The 22,995-nt window shown below is 39.3% G+C and overlaps 1 protein-coding gene, 1 long non-coding RNA gene and 1 other non-coding gene across 5 annotated transcripts in view; 1 reads left to right on the forward strand and 2 right to left on the reverse strand.

The window, feature by feature from the left end:
* The window catches only part of LOC118470758 (uncharacterized), a 36,166-nt gene that overhangs the window by 2,640 nt on the left and 10,531 nt on the right, over positions 1–22,995 (forward strand). The gene's annotated exons all lie outside the window — the stretch shown is intronic.
* scn2b (sodium channel, voltage-gated, type II, beta) lies at positions 132–18,306 on the reverse strand. Of its 2 annotated transcripts, XM_023276974.3 has the most exons (6): positions 18,036–18,305; positions 7,941–8,101; positions 7,642–7,858; positions 6,642–6,834; positions 5,701–5,760; positions 132–4,046 (listed from the first exon to the last, which is right to left on the reverse strand). In XM_023276974.3, exons 1-5 carry the CDS (start codon positions 18,109–18,111, stop codon positions 5,751–5,753), a joined length of 657 nt encoding a protein of 218 aa, XP_023132742.1. In that variant the 5' UTR covers positions 18,112–18,305; the 3' UTR covers positions 132–4,046; positions 5,701–5,750. The 2 variants fall into 2 exon arrangements, with proteins under 2 accessions (XP_023132742.1, XP_054868227.1); XM_055012252.1 differs by lacking the exons at positions 132–4,046; positions 5,701–5,760 and having other exon boundaries at positions 6,638–6,834; positions 18,036–18,306.
* On the reverse strand, positions 15,085–15,158 carry trnat-agu (transfer RNA threonine (anticodon AGU)). The gene has a single exon. It is a non-coding gene; the product is annotated as a tRNA-Thr (tRNA).

The following is a 22,995-nucleotide window of genomic DNA, read 5'->3' on the forward strand; positions in this document are numbered from 1 at the left end:
CTGTAAATGTCAGCCCCATGTTTCCTACTTGACTGGTTTTAGTTGGGATAAATTCCAACCCTCGGCAACACTGAACAGGATTATCATGTATGGATAATGAATGGATACAGAAAAAAAGCACAAAAACCAGATATTTTCCTGAATCTTTATTTAAAATACAGAATGTAATGAAGGCTGCGTGTTCATAGGCAGCGCTGTGCAAGCATAAGTTTGGCATCCACTAACATTTAAAGTGATACAAGATACAACTATTCAGGGCAAATTCATAGCTGGAGGTGGGAAACAGTAAAGCAATAAATCCATTTACCACATGATATCAATATTTTTGATTGTTTAATTGTCACTGATTGAGAGATACAGTATAAACAAAATGCAGTAATATACATGACACCACATTGCCCACAAAACCTTCCTGGTAATAACTGCTCTAAATTTGCCCCAAATGTTAACCTGCCATCACCTTATGGGTCTACAAACCCTGCAAATTAAACATGCATGATTACACACAGACAGCAGTGTCCCAGGAAATGTGACAACCAAACAACTCTGCAATTGAAAGCATTTTGTCAACTATTTTAATATATCAACAAATTACCCCTACCGCTAAAGATGTGCTTTTTATATTTCATGAAATTACACAGTACATCATCCATAACGTTGGATAACAAATTCTAGTCATTAAAAAATGCCCTAATTGAGGCCTAAGACCCTAAGAGGTCTAAACACAGACCTGCACACAGTTTATTTGAAGTCAGATACCAGGAATAGTCAATTGGAAGGACTAATCATCCTCCAGTATTCCAGGTATCATAGAGACATCGCACTGTGACAGAGCTGGCCTGTTACATCAACATAGTTAAAACATAGAACATTCAAAAATTAGCTCACATGCTGGATGTACATTAAAGTGATCAAGTATTTTACTATGTAGACTTTTTTTTTTTTAACATTGATGGTGCTCCAACCAAATTTATCATCAAATACACAACCAACAACCACACATTCCAAAAAGATCACTTAAAAAAAACAAAAAAAAAACAGGGTACCAGTTGAACTCCAGTTGGCAGTAATAATAAAAAGATAAATATTCTAAGAGTCCGTGCGGAGCCTTTGTCCAGGACATGATATATTTAAGATTTAGTTGTTCATTTGATATTTCACAGGAGGCAAATAAAATATACCAAAGTGCAACAAAATACCTCTGACACTATAAATTAAATATACAAGTTAATATGTATATGCATGGATGAAAAGATCAAAATGAAATTTAAGTTTTACAACATTTGATGAATGGCGCCATCTGATTGCTACAGAAAGTGAAAGCTTAAACATGCCTGAAAAGCATTACAGTGATTTTCTGAGAAACTTAAGAGAACAAAATTAAGATTTCTTTTCTGCTATATTTCTTTATGATATGCAATGGTTGACATGCATCCATGGCAGTATAGTACACTGTACATGCTTTAGTTGCCAAAATAGCAAATTCTACTTATTTTGGTGGATAATTACACTTTATTGATAAACCAAAGTTTGCAGTCAGTGGTTATTGTAAACATCTTCTATTTTAATGTGGATCATTTGGTATTAGTTCCTAAATCGCTGTCTGCTGGGACTCAGCACTTAATCAGCGTGTGATATGGTTAATGGCTTTAATTAGTTTATAACTGTTGGTCTCTGTTTTGACAACCTTTATTAAATTCTACCATAAATATTAACAAAGGCTAGCATGAACATAATTATATGATTGTGGGTGCAATGTTAGTTTTTCGTTTTAAATTGTCTTTGATATGTTTTCGACTTCAACAAAATATGTGTTTTTTTGTATTATATGGACAAATTCTAAGAGAAAAACTGCACACTGTCACTGACAAATATTCCTATGAACATATGTTATGTGTAAATGACTGTACACTGATATGCAGTCACAGATATCAAGTATTGCACACTCCAATACTAAAACTCATGTTAATCCCATGAATAACTGCAACTGAACTCTGTTCAGGCACTCTAACATGTCTTTCCTTTATACAGTGCCAGGCTTGATGGACAAGTGTCTATCACAGGGGTGGACGGTATGACATGCAGTAGGAATATAAAAATTTGGCTATGCTGTTGATAACAGTATACAAAGTAAAACACGTAAAGTGCTCTGAAAAGCAACTAATACTGTTAATCAGTGCAGTCTTCAATTTATGCCACTGACAGGCCAAGAAAAACTTAAGTGTATCTCTTTCCTTTTATACCAAAAAACAATAACAAAGCAGCTTACAAAGAAAAATGGATGGAGAAATAAGACAGATAAGAGGACAGATACAGGTCAAAATAATACAAATGTGGTGCTTTGGTTGCCTTTTTCACAGAAGATATTTTGATATGTCACAGTAGATAAAGCACAACTGTAAATAACATTAATCATGGCTCTGTCTGTCTGTCTGTCTGTCTGTCTAGGTACAGGTAACACATTGTAGTAATTTTCATGTCCAAGCTGCTTACTAGTATCTTACAATGCTAGTGCAATTTTTTTCAGTTGGAAGAATTGTGAGTGCACAGAAATTCAGGCATTTGTATCTTTCAGACTTGATCACTATAGTGCCCTTTCCTCTGCTCTTCCTAGTTGTGCTACTACAAGTCTTGAACACGTTCAGAATGCTTCAGCTGGAGTCCTGACAAAAACCACAAAAATGATAATTAAACACCCTCTCTAGCCCAGAGCTGACTTGAAGGTTCTTCTTTGACTATACAAGACCTTGAACTCAGTTGATTTCAGACTTCATTTTTTTCCTATGCCCCTTCTCTCTGGAATTGACTTGAAATAACATGTTAAAGAACCACCTGATTGATTGATTGATTGATTGATTGATTGATTGATTGATTGGCTATCAAGTGCACAAACTTTACACATAAAAAATGAAGACACTCAAGCCAAATGTAAATATAGTGCACTATATAGGAAATAGGGAGTGATCTTTGACAGAGCTACTGCCCGGACTACTGGGACACTTCAATAGAACGGAGCCATCATTTAATGTGATCGGCAGCACATGTGCTTTTCCCCACTGAGACAGACCAAAATGTCTGCTATGGAAAAGGTCAAACGAAGTGAATAAAATTACAATATCTGTAGAGCACTCAGGGCAACTGTTTTGTCAAAACTCCACAGTTGTAAGGAATGTTTAAGAATGCTCTTCGGCTCAGACACAAGTAGACATCATCGGCACATGTAAACATCGTTTGGTTGAGTCACTGACTAGTTGTTGTCCTTATGATAAGAAAATCCAGCTGTGGAAGGACATTACACTTGTACTACATGCATCTATGTTAAGACATGGTGCCGGTATGGGCAGTTTAAAGACATGGTTTTAAGGCAATGTTGCAAAATGCTAACAATATGGTAAACCTGAACATGTTAACCAAAAAAATACAAAAGTAACATTGGACATATGAGACAGTGGAACTAACAGCACAGTGTCCTGCTATATAACTGATACACACACATCTGCCTTGCAGTGTGATAGTTAAGATAGTTTTAACTTCCATCAAGCACGACAAGTTTATTAATAGTTTGCTGCAGGCGATTTGTATGTTTTCTTCCAAGGCTTTGGACAAAATTTAAAGTCACATTTATTCAAAGTGTAAGAGCAAAAATGACACACTAGTAATGTTGTGTTTTTGTTAAAAGTCTCATATTCAAAATATACCGTGGTATAAATTTTTAGGTCATACCGCCCAGCCCTAGCCTGTCGTATAGTGTGCTATGAAACGGCAGTCTGTATTATAAGAAAGACGTCTAATGCTATTGACATTGACTGGAGGCTATGAATGAAGTAATGAGTGTTTAGTGGTTAAGTCCCTGGATTACTTCAAGGAAAAAGACACATCTTACATTTAGAAATTCGCACACACACATAGACACATTCAGCACACATTTAGCACACACACGCGTGCACGCACACACACTCAGGCACACATGCAGAGGGGATGGAAGTTTCAGTGGACAATGGTTCAAGCAGTGGTCACTATAGATCTTCAGGAAGGGGTGCGCATGTCTGAAAGAAAAGAGAGAAAGGGAGAACAATATTTTGACTTAAGCTAGAGTAATATGCTAGTAGATGCCCCATTAAATAAATCTCTCATGAGATAAAGCCAGGATTTAGAGAGATCTGGGGCACAACACAAAGAAGCATTTATACTTGCATGCAGGTGCACATACACACTGTTCAGCCACAATATTAAAACATCTGCCTCATATTATGTGGTTCCTCCTCATGCTGCCAAAACAGCTCTGACCCATTGAGACTCCTCAAGATCCCTGAAGATGTCTTGAGTTATTGTGCACCAAGATGTTTGCAGCAGATCCTTAAAGCCCTACTAAGTTTTTAGGTGGGTCCTTCATGAATCAGGCTTATTTTTTCAACACATCCCACAGACACTTGAGGGGACTAAGATCGACCGAATTTGATGGCTGAATCAACACCTTTGCCATGTTCTTAATACCATTCCTGAAACATTTTTACAGTCTGATAGGTTGCAATATCCTGCTGAAAGAGGCCACTGCCAACAAAGAATACCTCTGCTGTCATGGGTTGCACACAGTCTGCAACAATGTTTAGGTCAGTGGTTTGTATCAAAGTAACATCCCTATGAATGCTAGGATGCTTAGTTTCCCAGCAGATCATTGCCCAGAGCATTACACTGCCTCAGCTGGCTTGCCTTCTTTACATAATGCATATTGTTGCCATTTCTTCTCTAGGCAAATGACACAAATGTTGACATCAAGTAAAGGGAAACTGTATTTATCAGACCACACGACCTTCTTCCAGTGGTCCTGTTTTGACACTCATGCCCATTGTAGATGCTTTTATTGGACATCGTGTTCATTCTGACTGGTTGGTGGCTATTTAACCCCATATACAGCAAGCTACAGTGAACGGTATGTTGTGACACCTGTCTGTCGTAGTCAGATCCAACCACATAGGCCAGCCTTCACTCCACACCAGCATCAATGACTGTTGGGTACTCATGACTCTGTTGCATGTTCACCGCTTGTCCTTCCTTGAACCACTTTTAGTAGACACTAATCTCTTATTTCTGGGAACACCTCAGAACTTGCTGTTTTGGAGATTATTTTTGCCCTGTTTTCTTGCCATCATACTCTGGCCCTTGACAAAGTCGTTCAGATCCTTACACTTTCCATTCTTCCTACTTTCAACACATCTACTTCAACAACTGACTGTCGACTTGCTGCCTAATGTATCCCATCCCTGGATAGGTGCCATTGTAATGACACAATCAATGTTATATATTTCAGCTATCAGTAGTTTTAATGTTGTGGCTTTTTGATTCACATCATCGACATTTATCTTTTTTTACCACTTTTGAGAATACTGCACATCCATAGTTCATTCGAGAGAGGATTTGGTAAACACATTGCAAAATCCAAGTTTTCATTCCGTTCATGACTGAATCATTTCAATTTCTGTTTTAATGAAACTCTTGATGTAGTAAGCAACAAAGTGTGAAAAGCTAACATTGCTAAGATAGCAGTGCCAAGTCAGTTTGGTTTGACTTGGACTGGTACTGATATGTAGCTTAGTTGTATTTTATGTTTTTCTTTATACTGTTCAGGTAAAGGTAACCTCCACATGTGTTCGCAGGGTGTTCGCAACAGACAAGAACTGGATGACATGAGCAGGTACTTACAAGATGAGATGTTGGGGGTAGGAGCATCACAGATTCAGTCATATGATCCACTATGGTTGTCTGCAAATGTAGGAGAAGGGGGACCCAACAACATGACAACAAGTTAGCTTTCAATAGAATGATTTTGAAGTGCTTAATCCATTGACACAGTTGTCTTCACTGTAGTGTTTTTCTTTTGTGTTCGTAAAACTCCTTGTGTACACCAACAATTAGCCAAATTGTAAACCTACGCTATAACAAATTACAAAAATGACTAAAGTCCTATTTGTTCTACACACAAAAAGAACTGGTGTGTTTTTATTACACTGCATGCCAGCTTAAGACAGTTATGTATTACCATTGTTACCATATTGTCATGATTGTTATCATTTGGCCATACTCACAAAAGCTGATCTGTCTCTAGTGAACTTAAGTTTCCTGACTCCTGGTCGATGCTTTAGAATTTGGTTTTTAAGGACTCCAGAACATGGGTGTTAATGAGTCTTAATTCACTGACACATGGTGATTATTATTGGCTCTTCCACTGTCACTGTCCATTAGCGAAAACCACTTACACTGGCACTTCTTACTGCCACATTCCACTGCTGACTCAGTGCAGTGTAAAACTCAGAGCTGTACACTTAAATGTGGAGGCTAAGCCAGCATAGCAACTATCACTCTGGCACTCAGGGATGGTATATCACAATCAGCAATGGAATATGCCAGTAGCAGTCAGTGCATGCTGGAGGGGGAGTGGTATCAGCCAGAACTAAAATGAAATGCTGTTTGTAAGTGGCATATGCCATTAGAACAGCTGCTGCATCCTAATAAGTGTTACCATTATGAATCAGCATATGCCACTAAAACAGGACTGGCATACCATTAGCTACTTTTTGATCTCGGCACTGCTGGTAGTTCCTAATTGAGGATTAATGCCGTAATGTCACAGCAAGATTTCTTACTTGGTCCCCTCCTCCGCTACACCTTCTGCCTCCAGTTTCCCCTCCTCCTCCATTTTTTCCTCTGAAATCAGTTCCTGTTTCCGATGTCGACGGAGACATTTCACCACTACCATTGACAGGATCAGCAGAGCTAATGCTCCGCCCACTGATGCTCCAATCGCAACTGCAATGGTGGAGTCTCTTGGAGGGGGAACTGAGGAAAGGAAAGGAGAGGGTTAACTAGTTTGTAGACAAAGACTGAGAGACAAGTGCAGTGCTGGCTAAAAGCTCTACTGGGCTGATTAAACAGAGTGGAAAGAAAGAAAGTGCTGCTGAGTTAGCCTGTGTCATATATGTGTGTGTGTGTGTGTGTGTGTGTGTGTGTGTGTGTGTGTGTGTGTGTGTGTGTGTGTGTGTGTGTGTGAGAGAGAGAGAGAGCGAGTGCGAGAGAGATGCTGAGAGACTAAGTTCAACCTCTTGTTGGCCATTAATAAGTAAAAAGCTGACTCATCACCAGTAGGTCCTCATGCTCTAGGAAACACACACACAGACATTCATGCAGTCAGTTATATATGATCATTAGGCATGCAAGCATGCCTGTCACACTTTTATTATTGCTAAAATATGGCACCGCATTTCATCCATTTGTAGCTTGTATCCGCTTGTATTATTATTCACAACAGTGTAAACAGCTACCTTGACACAGCCTCATATGGAGTGACATCTTTTAGTGTACATGTGGAAATTATTCGTCAGAAACAACTGCCATTAGCTTGCAATTCAAGTAGTACTGCCACTTCATGTAACATTTTTGAAATCATCAGGAGTACTACTTTGTGGCAGAAGTAGTATCACTTGCTGGAAAATCTAGTCTTTAATAGAAAAACTCTCTCTTAAAAATACACTTCCTGAATTTCTGAAATATAGGAATGAAATTGTGAGCTATAAGAAAATCAGGGAGTGTACGGCACACAGCTAGTAATTGTGTATCTGCAGAAGGAAGGTAGGGTTAGTATCTTACGTTCTGTGACAACATGGAGCTGTATGATTCCGTGTCCCTGGATGCGGTCTGGAGGGTTTCTCACGTAGCAGTTGTAAATCCCCTCATCCTCCAACTGAACATCCGACAGGGTGATTGAAAGATCGTTCTTATCCAGGTTCCCAGCAAACATGACCCTCTCTCCAAACCGATCTGAACGCAGAGCCACCATTCCTTTTTTCCTATAGTATGCCATAAACTATAGAGAGACAGTAAGTGTTTAAAACTGACAGAATTTTAAGATTTAAAACTGTTAGACAGGTAAAGACTAGCCATTTTACCATCTCCTCTGTATCGTTGAATGATTCTTGATAGGTCCAATTCATGACAAACTTGGTGGCGTCCATCTTGTAGCAGGAAGTGAATGTGCAGGTGATTTTGACAGTTGTTCCATTTAGTGCATTAATGTTATTGGCTACAAGCACATCCATGCATGAACAACCTGTAAATAAAAACATCAGCTTCAGTAATGCTAATACAACAACAAATAATATATATTTTCTCAGTTTGTATGGATTTTAAGCAAATGTGAACACAATTGTTAAAAATAATGAATGTGTAATTTCATGTTTTAAATCAAGTGTAACAGTAAATTTGGTGCATGTTGTTCATTTAAGATGTATTTCAGGTCAAAACCTCATGTTCATGTTTCATTGGGCAGTCTGACAATCATGCATTGATCTTAATTTTGCACAAAAGCTGTTTCTAGAAAAATTGTGCAGATCACATGATTAAAGTCCAGGTTCTGGTAAACACCTATTCACAGTATGTCCTTAATGTCCTCTGCAGTGAGTCTCTCCTCCTGTAGACAGACTTCAAATTACTGTCTTGGACTACAGCTGGTGAGAGAATTGGTCCATGTACTGCTGCACCAAGCTCACCAAGGCAAAGACGCCATATACTCTGGCTTATTAAGACAGTCAACTACTTTTATCAGCTGCAGTCCAAGAGAAATATGACTGAATGCCATTGAAGACTGCATCAACAGTGACCTTCAGAGAAACACGAGACGGGACAGGCTAGGACTAGCTAGCTTGCTGCATCGTAACTTTCAGAATAAAATACATATAGCATTTTGAAAAAAATAAACAACAGCACTCGCTAAACTTTCCTCCTTCATATGAATTAAGCAAAAGAGTGACTGGTTGGGAAACAGGTAAGACAATGCTAGGTGGATACATGTTGTGATCTTGGATGCTATTTCGCAAACAGACAACAGCATTATGTCTACTTTCTAAATCACAGTGGCAGAGATGAATGACTACTGAGTTGGGCCTTTGCCCTGGAGTGGAAGTGATAGGTTTTATATCCTAGCAGTTGTATGTACAACTAATCAAGTAGCCACATGAGTTCAAGGAAATCTGTGGTGACAATTGTGATTCAGTCAGGGGGGCATTACTGTGCCTCAAAAGATCATGATATGGTTGTTTGACCAATTTGCCCACCCCAAGATTAAGAAAGGCCACAAGGCACTGATGTGAATGTCAGCATCCAGTACCGAGCATTTGTTAAGCATTTGTCAAATCAGGTTTGTTAATCTACTGAAATCATCAAGCAAATCAAGTCAAGGCCTGTATCCTGTTGCCACCACAGTCCTTCATTTAGCACTATTGACAGGTATATGATTCCATACATAATCAGTAATGCTCAAAACAAAAGCTAAAAAGTGCAATCCCTCAGCAGTTTCAACTTTCCAATATGTATTGGAGATGTGTTTTTCTGCTAACGCCTCTTCTGTACTCCATCTGGAGAGTGCTGTCTTTCAGTCTGACAGTCATTTGATGTGACCTCCTCAACTCACATAACAGATTTAAATGCAGGCATCCAGAGCAAAGTGACTGTAGAGCCAGAAATACACTGAACATTTCCACTGCTCTGTTCAATACCTAAACAGTACCCAGGAAATGGTGATTCAAGCAGGTTAGTTTAATTCATATATATATATATATATATATATATATATATATGTGTGTGTGTGTGTGTGCAATCAATCCCTGTATGTGTACAAAATATGTTTTGGTTTGCATTTTACAGAGTGATGATAACTGTCAATCTTTTCTTTTATATTTCAAATATCACTGATGTGATTGTACAACTGGAAGATGATGCATTTTGGCACTGTGGGTGGTCTTTACAAAGTTAGCCTGATGCAATGGTGGAAATAAGTTGAATTATTGATTGTCACTTTGGTATTGTGTTAATCTGATTTATAAATGTGTGGTTTGCTCGACTGAAGGAGTATGTTAAACAGACAGTGAAAATCAAGTGTTAACTAGTTATTATTGATTTTGTTGTATGTCAACATCATGAGCGACACCATGGTTGGGCATTTCCACGTTGAAACTGCAGCATACCGACAGTCTGTGTCTGTGTAACAAATCCAAGGAACCAATGCTGTCTATTTGACTACATTGCTCCAATAATACAAGTTGCTATTGTGAAGCGTAGAGTAGTTTTATTGTGTTTGAGCAGACTAGTAGGTAGCTGGTGTGCTCTAGCTGCACGGGTGGAGAGAGGTGGGAATTTCATATGTCTGCACATTTCAGAGTAGGCAGCAGTGTAGATTTATATGTAAGTGATTTTAAAGTAGGAAGGATTATTTTCATGGAAGAAACTTAAAAATATGTAACTTTGATAGAAAGAGATGGGTTTTTAAGGGTTTAATGAGGGACTGGGGAGGGACTTTTGTTTATTATGTGGAGTGTATTCATGTCATGTACAATCACTGCAGCTGATAAGGTCATCACGAGGGGTGGCAGGATTGCCAAAACGCTTTTGTCCCCTTCTCGGATCTGTTGATCATGATAGGTTTTGTTGACCTGTATACAAGAAGCTATAGACCATGTACATGGTTCAGTGGAGCATTACGCATGTAAATGGTGCTCCGCTAAGCCACTTTACGCAGTATTTTGAGTTTAGCATTGTAAACTGTGAGTCAAATACACATAACTGCGCATAATATAGCTTGAAATGAAATTAAAGTCTCGTTTAGGTTTCTCAAGTTCGGTCCTGCCCTCTCACATTATGTCTCAGCATGGGCTCACACTCCCCAGACAGAATCTGTGCCGTTCTCTCAGTATGCGTGTGTGTGTGTGTGTGTGTGTGTGTGTGTGTGTGTGTGTGTGTGTGTGTGTGTGTGTGTGTGTGTGTGTGTGTGTGTGTTTGAGCGTGCGTGCGTGATGGGACTCTGCACCATTCTCTCCTCTGCAGTCGAGTGTTTCTGGCTCCCTTCCCACTGCTGCTGCACCACTCCACAGGCCTGCCTCTCTGCACCACACACACACACACACACACACACACACACACACACACACACCAACACATGCAATTTCTACACTACACCTCTCACTGTCCATATATATAATTTACACACATGCACGCACACAGCTCTCCCATGTGCACAGCCCACCCCAGTCAGGTGTCTTGTGATGCAGCGCAGCACCTGCTTCATGCTCTCGCTAATAAACACACACATGCGTACACACACTCTGCTACAAGGTGTGCATTGTCAGCAGCGAGCTAAGCCCGCTAGCTGTGCTAAGTCAATGTCATCCCTGCATACTGACCTATCTGTAGGCACAGCTAACGGCAGCGCATCCTAGCAGACACCGCTGCCACTGATGCACACATGTGAGCAAAGCGTACACGTATGTGCCTGTGTACACAGATTTACAGCATGAGAAGCAGTTTGATACAGGCTCCTGCTGACTCAGCAGTCCCGTAGATAGTGAGAAAGAGAGGCAGATGCAGAGACTTGCTAACAGATGAAATACTGCAGTGAAGCACCCTCATGCGACTCCTCCCTCTCCCTGCCCCTCCCTCTTTCCTCTCCCATCTTTGTCCACCTCCCTTGTCTCCTCTCACGCCTCTTTCCTAGTACCTCTTCTTTCCAACCCATATACCACCCTTAAAATAACTGCTTTGCTCTGCTTCTCTCCATCTTTACTTCCCACTACTGCATGCTTTTCTCTCTCCCTTGCCTCCTTCTGTTCCCCTCAGTTGTGCCCTTGTATCGCAAGGTCAAGAGAGAAAAGAAAGATAAAAACAAAGGTGGGCCTGTTACATCACCTTTCCTCTGCCCTCTCCATTCCTTTTATTCAACTCTGTGTGGCCACTTTTTAATTAGGTTTGACTTATTCATACAATCCTATTCACATGTTAGTAAAAATATCAGCTTTAATTTAATAGAACGTCTGCCTTGCATCACATATTAGCGGGAAAAATACGCTTAAAGAATGTAAAGCTTATAATTTTACAAAAATGAAAATGACAACCACATTATGTTCCGGTTTGTGTTAAAAGGGGGATAAAGGCTATACAGGATTACAGAGTTGGAGAGGCAGCGCTATATATCTTAGCAACACTGTCAAGCAGATGCAGTTTTTCAGAGTATGCACAAATGTCTTTCCCTTTCAACAGGAAAGAGGGTTCCTAAAACTAAAATCCTTGGATTATCCAGGAAATTTTCAAAAAATATGACAGTGATTTTTTTGTTTTTTTCACTCTAGTCTGGACTAAACCCTCCCACTTCCAGATCTCAATCCAATTAAGCATCTGTGGGAGAGGCTATCTCAAAAATGTTTGCTGATTTTTATGGCAATCATTTATGAGGAGAGTGTGGTGGAATCCCTAAAAGTATCACCACTCACTGAAGACAAAAGACTGAATTTGAACTGATGCTCCTTTGACTGTGGCCTCTGACCTTTACATTCTTCAGAGCCTGTCAAGTTCACCACAATGCAGTTAAAACCCACTTTAACTGGGTTTTAAATTCGATCTATATGTCTCCAGGGCAATATTAGCTGCCATCACAAGATGCTAGGTAGAAAAAGCAGATCTGGTTTCAGATTAGTTCCTTCAGTTTCTGGTGGACAAATTATTCTGTTCTGTGTGGCATTCGGGCAGTCAGGATCTGCTGGTGGGGAGATGGTTATTTGTTTCTCTCTGCCGCAGGGAAAATATTACGTGCACTGAAGATTTGTTAGATTACGGTGGGACAAGACATTTGTTATTCACTTAGCCTCCACTTCTGCTGCTGCTTGGGATCTCAACCCTTGATTGTGTCACTACATGTAACCTTTTAGCGTGAGACAAATGTTACAAGTGACAAATTACAAGTGACTTGCTGCAAATTTGACTACAAGTTTAAAGCAGTTGGGGTCAGTAATGCTCACGAGGCGCAGAGCAGGTTTGGTGTCAAGTGTTACGCTTGTTTTAAATAACACATCCACATTTTTGTGGATTATATTTCAGCCATAGCTTGCCGTCTTTAAATTCTTAACACTTGATTTAGTCTGTTTCTGTCTTCTCTCTAGTGCCCCCTGCTTTGGATACAGCTATATTAAATCCTGCACTGCAGCAGCCAGAATATAACCAATTCAGATAGACTACAAATATAAGTCTATAGAGAACTCTTTGGGGAGTTGGAGGAATCCTGTGGGATAGAGAAGCTTTACTCTGATTATATAATGGCCAGACTAAATAGGGATCACTCTCTGAATTCTGTAAAATAACACATAGAACCAGTGCTGTGTGAGCGTACAGCATCACATATGTCACTACCTTGTTAGTGTTTTGTGAACACCACTACATCTAACAGACAGAAACACAGTGCCACAGGCAGGGACACATTGTCCATTCTACTTCCCTGCAGTATTGTATGCATAATAAGCCCTACTACTTTTCAGGTCAAACTAATATCAAATGGGGAAAATATTGACCAGTGGCTTGAGCTTGATAGTTTAAAAGCTACTTCCTGTTCCATGTCCTCTTCTCCCCTCTGCCTTTTTACTATTATGTATTATTGACAACTATGTCTACTTACAGTAGAGTCACAAAGTCTGGTTGTTTTAAGGTACACTCTATAGGTGGTGGATGTTAAACCTTCAAATGGCACTTAGTAGGTTTCATTAAATTCTACAGCAGCTGTCCAAAGCACGTAACATATACATAATATACATACATCAATAAACAGCTCTGTTGCAAATTTTTTCTGTTTTCTCCGGGTACTCCAGCTTCCTCCCACAGTCCAAAAATATGCTGAGGTTAATTGATTATTCTAAATTGCCCGTAGGTGTGAATGTGAGAGTGATTGTTTGTATGTTCTATATATGTAGCCCTGCGACAGACTGGCGACCTGTCTAGGGTGTCCCCTGCCTTCGCCCAAGTCAGCTGGGATAGACTCCAGCCCCCCCCGCGACCCTAGTGAGGATTAAGCGGTGTATAGATAATGGATGGATGGATGGTTTCTAAAATATGTTTCAGAGACTACAGTTTTTTTTCATTCATTATAATTTCCCTTATCTGTAACCCTTTCTTATTTAGGTGTTTTAGTGCTATATACATTTTAAATGTTAAGCAAAGTTGCTAGATCTCAATCCTGGATCATAAATTTTAAAGACATTCTAGCAAATAGGAACCTTCAGGGATTGCTCACTGAAGGTTTTCTGTGATTGTTATTTACGGTTTAAATCTCCAATTGACAGCCATGTTTGCACATTTTCAATGAAGAAAATGTTATTTACAGGCGACTACAGTTATTGTTGATTACAGTTGCAACACTATATAAATTTTGTAAAGTCTAGTTACAGTATTAAACAGTAAACCTCCTATTCTACTATCGAGTACTGCAATCAATTATACAATAATGAATTGTTTCAGTCAATTATGACTGCAACACTGTAAAAATACAGCAAAATATTGGCAACCACAGCTGGCTGTATTTTAGTTTTACAGGACAATTTCTACCGTGATTTCTTTAGCACTTTCAGTTTACTCCTATAAAAGAAAAAAATCTTTGTCATTTTCTGTTACAAAGGTGCCAAGAGATACACTGCACTAAAATTAAATTAAATTAATATTTGTTGCAATCACCCACTTTCTTTAAAGCAGTAATATGTCTCCTGGGTACAATTACTGTTACAGTTTTTCATGGTACTCCGCAAATGGGTTATTCCAAACACCATGAATGTCTTACCGCAGTTTTGTGTGGGTTCAGACTCAGACCTTGAATCATTGTTCTTTTTGTGTGTGGATGGTGGTATTTGTGACTTTGACTGAACATTTGGCATCACTGTGATGCAGCAAAATGAAGCTCCCTGGTGTTATTTTGTGATATTTTGATATATAATTGACCAAAATCTACCAAAATATAAAAAATTGTTTAAGTTGTGGAAAACACTTAAGGTCTTGTTTGTACTGCATATATATTCTTATCACTATGTCTACTGTTACATAAGCTGCTGTAGCAATGTAAATTTCCCCTGGCGTGGGGAGAAATAAAGAACTTTATCTTTATCTTATCTTAATAGACAGTACTTTCAGTCAATGACACTTTACGATATTTTACTCTGTTGATATATACTGGAAGAACTTATTACCTGCTGTTAATTAATTTGTTATGTAAGTCAGTATTTTTGAGTGAAAAGGCACTGCTGGGATTCGAACCCAGGATCTCCTGTTTACTAGACAGGCGCTTTAACCAACTAAGCCACAGCGCCCATAAGAACAACAGTTCTGTATGCATTTCTTGCAGCTCACAAGTCTTATATCACGTTTGGAATAGTTGCTCCATTTGGGATCCACACAGAATACACTGCTGTCACACTGATATTTTGTGGTAATTTGATGCTTCTGTATTTGCTAATGCTGCTTAAGGTTGCACTTCGGCCTGTTTGAAGTCAGTGCCAGTGCTTTTACGGAACATCCTCCTCTTCTCTTTGTGTTGCTGCCCTCTAGTGCCTCTCTGTGGGAACTGTAACTGTGCGGTGGCTGAGCAGAGGTAAAACGCTGATGGGCAAAGGAGTAAGTGCAACTGAATACATACTGTCAGTCTGGCAGATTTGCCTGATCTATAGTTGGTATTCTTCCAAATGACAATACACACACACACCACACATGAAAATCTGTAACTGTATTACTAAAAGCTGCATTACTGATCATGTTCTGGTCTGAATCAAATACCCTTAAATGCAATGCGCATGTGTGTGTTTGTGGGAAATGAATCAATAAACCCTTGCTTGGTCAGTGGGTAAACCTTTTCTTCCTTTCTCCGATGTGTGCAGTGTTAGCTGTACTGGCATTAGTGTACTCAGGGTGTGGCAGCTCATCTTTTACTCAACACGCTGCATGCAGGTATATATATTAGTCTGTAAGCCACCTAACATGTGGGTGATAATACAAAATGATGTAGATTTTGGCTGATTAGGTCAGATATGTAAGGTTTTGTTTTTGATTTGTGGGGTATCTCAAAATAATAAGCCTAAACACATTTTATGTTTTACTATAATATTTAGCCACTTACACAGAGATAAAGAAACAGATTTGTTTATTTGTGTTTGTTTTTCTTCTTTACTTCAGCATAGGCTACATTCTTAAGAAATGAAAGAACAAAGCAACTATTACTTAGTTGCATCTCTATGCAACAAGCTTCCCAGCAAATGGTAAACTTTTGGATATCTCCATTTAGGTGGAAAAAACAAAGGGTAATGACATCATCTAAAAATACACTAGTGTTAGCTTTCTCATCTAATTTGCAAACCAATAAACATGGTTTTAACTAATATACCTGCCTCAAAAAAGCCCTTTGCCTTCTGGTTACTATGAGTGCCTGAAGAATGTTTTTTATTTAATGCAAAATTTGGTAAGACTAGAAGACCAAAAACATAGCTGGTATGATTGAGTGTCATGGCTATGAGTTCTGCATGTAGCAATTTTATTCTCATTTCAGAAAAATGAAGATAATCATATCTACACATTGAGAAACCTGGATATGCTACCTAGAGTACACCGATAGAAATTGGGATACTGTTGCAATAAAACACTTTCCCAGGTTTCTGAACATTCTGCTTTGGCAAAGAATACAGTGGTTAAGATGGTAAGAAATCATGACACAACTCCACACAGATGATCCAGAAACCTGGATACTGTAATGATCACGTGGCCAGAGATAGGAATAACCAGGTTTGCCATGTACCACGTGAATGATTTATCCCAAATATCACAGAAAGCAGAAAAATGGTAATAGTCCCAGTAAAAAAAAAAAAAAGGGGGGGGGGTAGTCTTGTGCATGTAAACAGTCATTATCACTCATGTGACTAATTAGTCTTCTTCAGTATGGTTTGAAAATGACAATGAAATTGGATGAAATTGAAATTTTCCAAAATATGCGGAACACATTTCTTCTCCCATTACTTCTAGATCAATGAAAACCCAATCTTCTGTGATTTCAACATTGCTTGCACAGTATATAAAGCACTACAGATATTGGAATGAAGAAAAACACTGGGTTCTCTCTGTAATGGATAAAACCACTGAATGATCTCTCCTTGCTTAATGATCCAGCCTTGTTTGTTGTTCAGCTTAAGCACAAAATCCAAGTGAAGGGGGCCTCAATAAATTTAAAAAGAAAAACTGAATAAATAATCAGTAAATGCTGTTTTCTACTCCATATGTTATTTCTTCATGGAGTAGGCAAACAGTGAAGGTGTCTATCCAAGTAAAAGATAGCCTACTGATTTATTTGTTGAGAGTTACACATACACACGTTACAGTTTAATCATTGATAACCTGTGGGTTCCATTATGTTGCAGCTCCATTTAAAAAAAATTTTTTTTTGGCTTTATAATGCTCTCGTGATGCAAAAAGTTATCTTACATCCACTGGAGAGCGCAGACTTCTGCATATTTGGGCTTTTTTTTCTTCATTCTCAGTTTGTGTAATGTTGCCTGGGATCTGTTGAGATGTGGGTCACACTGTGAGGAAGCATGTTGTGACTTTTTCTTCCAACCACTCTGGACGCCACATCCCCCCCCCTGCTCTGTTTTCATGCAATCATAGCTTAATATAAATTTATGTGCTATTCCGATGGCACCCATATGGACGTTTGTGTCTGCTCGGGGCTGTAAACGCCAATGACACTCTGTTAGCAGCTCATTAAAAGGCCTCTTTCTACCCATTGCTTCCAACGCTGAGTCACTCAGACCTATGAATACTATCATCGCTGGATGTGCGCAGTCTAAGCCAGTATTTATAGTGCATCGTAGTCCCTTTTACACACCACAACACCAATTTGGCTGGCATCAGAGGCTAAACAGAGCCGCAAGAGGGGGAAATAAGTGGTTGCAGAATTACCAGTTTTTTATTTTTTTTTTTGATGAAGGCGGTGGAAGTCTAATGGACGGCCTCCTTAAAGTGGGAAAACGCTGGCTTCAACAATTAGCCTTCGTTATCTCACATTACACCCATTTATCCTGAAACCTCTATCCGTCACCACACACTCAGATGTGAGAGCAGATGGGATATTAACCCATCGTACTTTTGATCGCTCTATCAATGCACCAGAGCATCGATCGGTTTTGGCTGTTTTTGTTTCTTACCGGAGAGCAGCAGCAGCGGCAGCAGCGCGCTCCCCAGCTGAACGCCAGAGCTCCTCTCCTGCGCCCGGGAAGACATTTTTTAATCTCCTTCTGGTTTAAAAAAAAAAAAAAAGATCTGTATATCTCTAGAAAAATATAGTAAAAATTGAAAAAAAGCCAGCAGCAAATCTGCTCTTGATGTGTGCGTTAAAAGGCTAAAAAACAGTAAATTTTTCTTGTTTTAGAGGCAGGACATGGATGGCAGTGTCTGTAGCCTTATGACGGTTGGTCTTATGGTTGTCGGCTTGTTTTTGCGGTGGAGGCGGTAAGCAGGAGAGAAAACGCTGGAATTAAAGGAGGATGTATCAGTCAGCTAGGTTAGAGGCAAATACTTTTTAAATAAGTGGGGGAAATGTACTCAAAAGCAGCAAATCATGTCAGGTGATGTACCAGAAAAACAGACACTGGGTGAGAAAAGCACACTTGGATAAATGAATGATCAAACACGCTTCTGTTTTAGTTTTCCTCTATATATTGTATAAGATTCATCAAAATCTGGTGAAAGATGATATAATTTTGACTCATTCGTAGGCCCACTTTCCCAATTTTGTACTCCAGTTTTACAGTTGCATATGAAAATCACTGGACAGGCGCATCAGCGGCTTTGTGTTTCAATATGATTCAAATAAAACTGAAATTGGTTGCCTTCTCTCATTCAAACAAAAGCTAACAGTGACAAAAATAAGCCTCAAAAAGAAGAAACTACAACACCTCCTTCAGAGAAGATTCAGGCTGCCGTGCCGACAAGCGAAAAATTAAGCAGAGACCATCCTCAACCTCCCTCCTTTAATCCATTCCTCCATCCATTCTTCCTGGGTGGGAGGCAGGAGGAGAGGATGGTGGGAAATAAAAGAGGCAAACACTAGCTGGTAGTCACAGGTTTCACCCTTCATCTTTTCACTTGTTACTTGCAGGAGGCAGAGATGGGGAGACTAGCTAACAAGTGGGACGTATGTTGGGTTGGAGGGATGTGAGCAAAGAGGCCTCAGAAATTCCTCTAAGCAGCCACAAGCCTCATCTTAGCTTTCAGAAAAATGGGTGATGTCAGGATAGAGGATAGAGGAGAATCAGAGAAAATGTTGAGTGAGCTGGGGGGTGTTAGGTTCAGACAGGAAGAGAGGGAAAGCAAGATGTAAGAAGGACTTAGGAGAGTGGTTTGAAAGCATTAAGCCATTAGGAGGAGAGAGGAGGCAGAGGAAGAGGGTGGGCCGGTCGCCACTCTGTGGTAAGCAAAACAACACTGCTGACTACATCAAGAAAGAGCTTTCAAATTTACTGTCAGCGTGGAAAGTAGACATAAACATAGTCCACTGAAAGTATCTTGTCGGTCTTTGCTGCTGATACCAGTTCTGGTACATATTTACTGCCCCAGTGGCCTCAGTTCCTGTCGGTAAACCACAGGCAGGATGTTACTGCCCAATCCACTGACTGCCTCTAAGTGTTCATGTTGCATTTTGATTCCATTTTGCGATGAAATTAATATATGCTGAGCCAAAAATATGCAAGCAGTATGAAATGTTTTATTAAATCTGTCTTTTGTTTTTAAAACAGTGAAATAAGTTGTTGTTTCAACACATGGTACCTCTACATTTGGAAAGATGCCATGAAGCAAGTGCTTACAAGTACACACTATATAAGAAATGATAATGGGCAGATTGAGAGTGGGGTCACAAACCAAAAGTCACAAGTCAGTAGCACGTGTATCCACCATTTGTATTGCGTAGTTCCACATATCTGTGAAGAATAGTGTTAATGAGGTTGTTGCTGCAGGCTTGTGGAATGTTGTCCTAATTTTCCTGAAGGACTCAGTGAAGTTGATGGGCATTTCTGGGGCAGGATCATGTTGTCGGACCTCCAGAATATCAGGTGGCTGCCGTACTATAATCATCTGATGTAGGATCTGAGAATAAGCCACTGCTTATTTTAATGGCCCGTCCTTCTCTCTACTATCTGTGTGTTACCATTTTCTTCACAACTGGAGACAACAATAACAGCCTCCCCAGGATCAACCTACCACTGTAAAAAATGTAAAGTTTTGTAGAGGATTTGTATCATGCAGTAAGGGAGCCCTTGTAGTATTTTTTTTGCAGTGCATGCATGCAAATGTTCCATCGCAACAATTCCCCTGTGGCTATTTTCCAGAAAGCACCGAAGCTTCATCCTCCTCTTAGCGTCACCTACTATGACTGTGATTGGTTTAAAGAAATAAAAGCAATTCAGGGTGTTTTCCCATATAGCACAGTGGTAGTGTGGTGAAGCCAGGCCATTATGTTCTACAGAATGGGCTGGCAAAGTGATTAGTGGCACTATGCTGTCTGGAATAATTTTTTTGACCAGAAATGAGGCAGATTTGGACAGTGCCTGGGCTGTGACCATACGGAAATGCAGCATCCGGTATGCCAACAGCTCTCTCTAATCTTTCTCTTGTCATCTGTGGCGTCTTGTAGTCCGTGGTCAAAGGAATCTTTGTACTGGTCACACTATCTTCTATCATTGTGGATGAACTCAGTGGTTGAAAAAGTGTTGGCCACCACTTGAACAGCTCAAAATTTTTTTGTGAACAGTTGGCTAAAATTAACTACTTTCTAATGTCCCGATAGAAATTACCTGTTTAAGTTTTAAGAGTCACAAAAGTAGACCATTTGTATGCTGCATTGTTATTTTTGTTCAGCGTACTTGCAAGTTGATAAAAGTTGTTTATGTACTGTGAAAATAATACAAATGTAACATCAACGCAAAAATAATGAAATAATTTTCCATTATTTATTAGCTATTTTAGCCTACAGATTATATTTTGGGAGGCTAATGAAGCATATTATTGCATTTAACTTACAATTTAATACCAAACTATCTTCTTACTGCAACCTGCAGTCTGTAGCCTGAAAGGTGCACAACACCCAATACTCAAAAACTTGAAATATAGAGGTAAAAAAATAAAATAAAATAAAAACATTTGAATCTCCTGACATTAACTGACAAACTGTGTATGATTTCATTTTATATCAACATGCAGTTCAATTCCCCCTTCTTGCCAGAAGCTGTAGCAAAACAGAAACTATGTGTTTATATTTGTTCATAAGTGACAGAGGAATATATCAAGGTCACTGTAATTTCACTCTATATAAACAATATGGAGGCCTGCAGACCATCTGTGTTCTCTCATTTTTACAGGATGATGCTGATGTAAGTCACTGTTTTACCTCATGACTGTGTTGCTGGGGCTAAAATGATGCATGAAGCTGAGGACTCAGCCATGGACTGTTGGAAACAAACTGTCACAGCACACACAGCAGTGTGTGTTGCCCACCATTGAGTGTATAAATCATTATCACCTTGTTTACTGGGTTAGCAGCAGCTGCCTCACTGATTCCACTGCTGTGGGGGAACCTGGAAAACAACCTGTGTGTGTGTGTGTGTGTGTGTGTGTGATTCCATTTTAAATCTTTTTCGCCTGCCATTTATCCTGAGACTCTGACAACAGCTGGAGGTTGACACCTCTACATGTTACCCCGAGTTATTTCTCTGCTTGTGTTGTCAGTTTGTTTACTCAACAGCCCTTTATTTACTCTTGTTTACTCTTAAATGCCCTGACAACCTATTATTTCGTTGTGCTCCTTACTTTGCGATGGGAGCCTACCAACCTGAACATTTTATGCCAAAGTTCTAACAGTTTTTTAGACTGGAGATTTTTGTATTTGTGCTGTTTCTATGCTCTGTTCAGTGGTGAACGTTAGAAATGTTCAGTTCAAAAATGGCAACTTCATATATTTCCATTGAGCACAGTTAAACAGCACATCTCAAAATTTTGCTTTTCTTGCCAGCATTGTCAATTAAACCTGTTCCTGCATCCATTTAGTCCTGAAGAAACAGATGAACAAGCATTTTTTTAAACGAAGAAGATTTTTTCTTTCAATTTTGGCCTTTAGTTACAAATATGTTATATTATAAACAAATACTTATGATTTTAAACCAACTTTGAATGTGCTTTAAAGGGCTGAGACGTTATATGCAGGAATGGCATAAAGGAAAATCATTTAAATAATAAAGTCAACATAATATTTAGTCCACTACTCAGGATGTGAAGTGAAGTTGTGTGTCCTGCATTGTCAACTTGACTCTTAAAGTCAGGGGTTCCCATACTTTCAGCCTCCCAAAATAACATTGCCAGAGACTGGCAGTTGAAACAACAAACGTTGCAAGCAGCAGTGCATATGTACTAACAGGCCTCTCCAAACACAGGCAAAATGACAACACAAAAGAACACAGCAGGCTGACAAACCATAATATTATTTTAACATAGGCTAGTGGCAGAATAAATCAGTCAAATTAACCTCCATGTATAAACTGTACTAGTAAATCAATCTATAATATTGTCTCTATGTAGCAGAATCACAGGTGATGTCTCTGAGTGTTGAACAAGCAACAGACGTACACGTTGGAGTTGTCTTCTGAAAAGCTACATTGAAAGGATTTTAACTCTTTATTTTGATTTCAGTGTTAACCTCACTTAATGAGATGGGTGGACAGTGTGCTTGTAGCACAGTAGCTCATTCTGGGTGAATTCTGGAGACAGCCAGGTTTCTTCTGTATTACTGACCTGCTGAAATCTGCTCTAATCATCTCAGGTGTCACGTGAAAACAAATAAAATCTGACAGGTGATAAAATTTTTTTTAAATATTCATAGTTATATTTTAAATTTCACGAGTTTTCTTAGCATTTGTCTCGACAATAGAGCTACAACTATTATACTAATAAACTTTACTGGTGGAGTGCACACTGGGGCCAAAACATTTGCATTTTGAACACACTGAATAAAAAACAAATTGCAAAATAGCACAAGAAATAGCACCCGTCAGTTATTGGTTTTCCTTTTGGACACTTTATGAGGTTCCATGCAGCAGCAGCAGCAGCAGCCTCAGG

Source organism: Amphiprion ocellaris, chromosome 7 (assembly GCF_022539595.1).
Source record: "Amphiprion ocellaris isolate individual 3 ecotype Okinawa chromosome 7, ASM2253959v1, whole genome shotgun sequence".
Classification (NCBI taxonomy): domain Eukaryota; kingdom Metazoa; phylum Chordata; class Actinopteri; family Pomacentridae; genus Amphiprion; species Amphiprion ocellaris.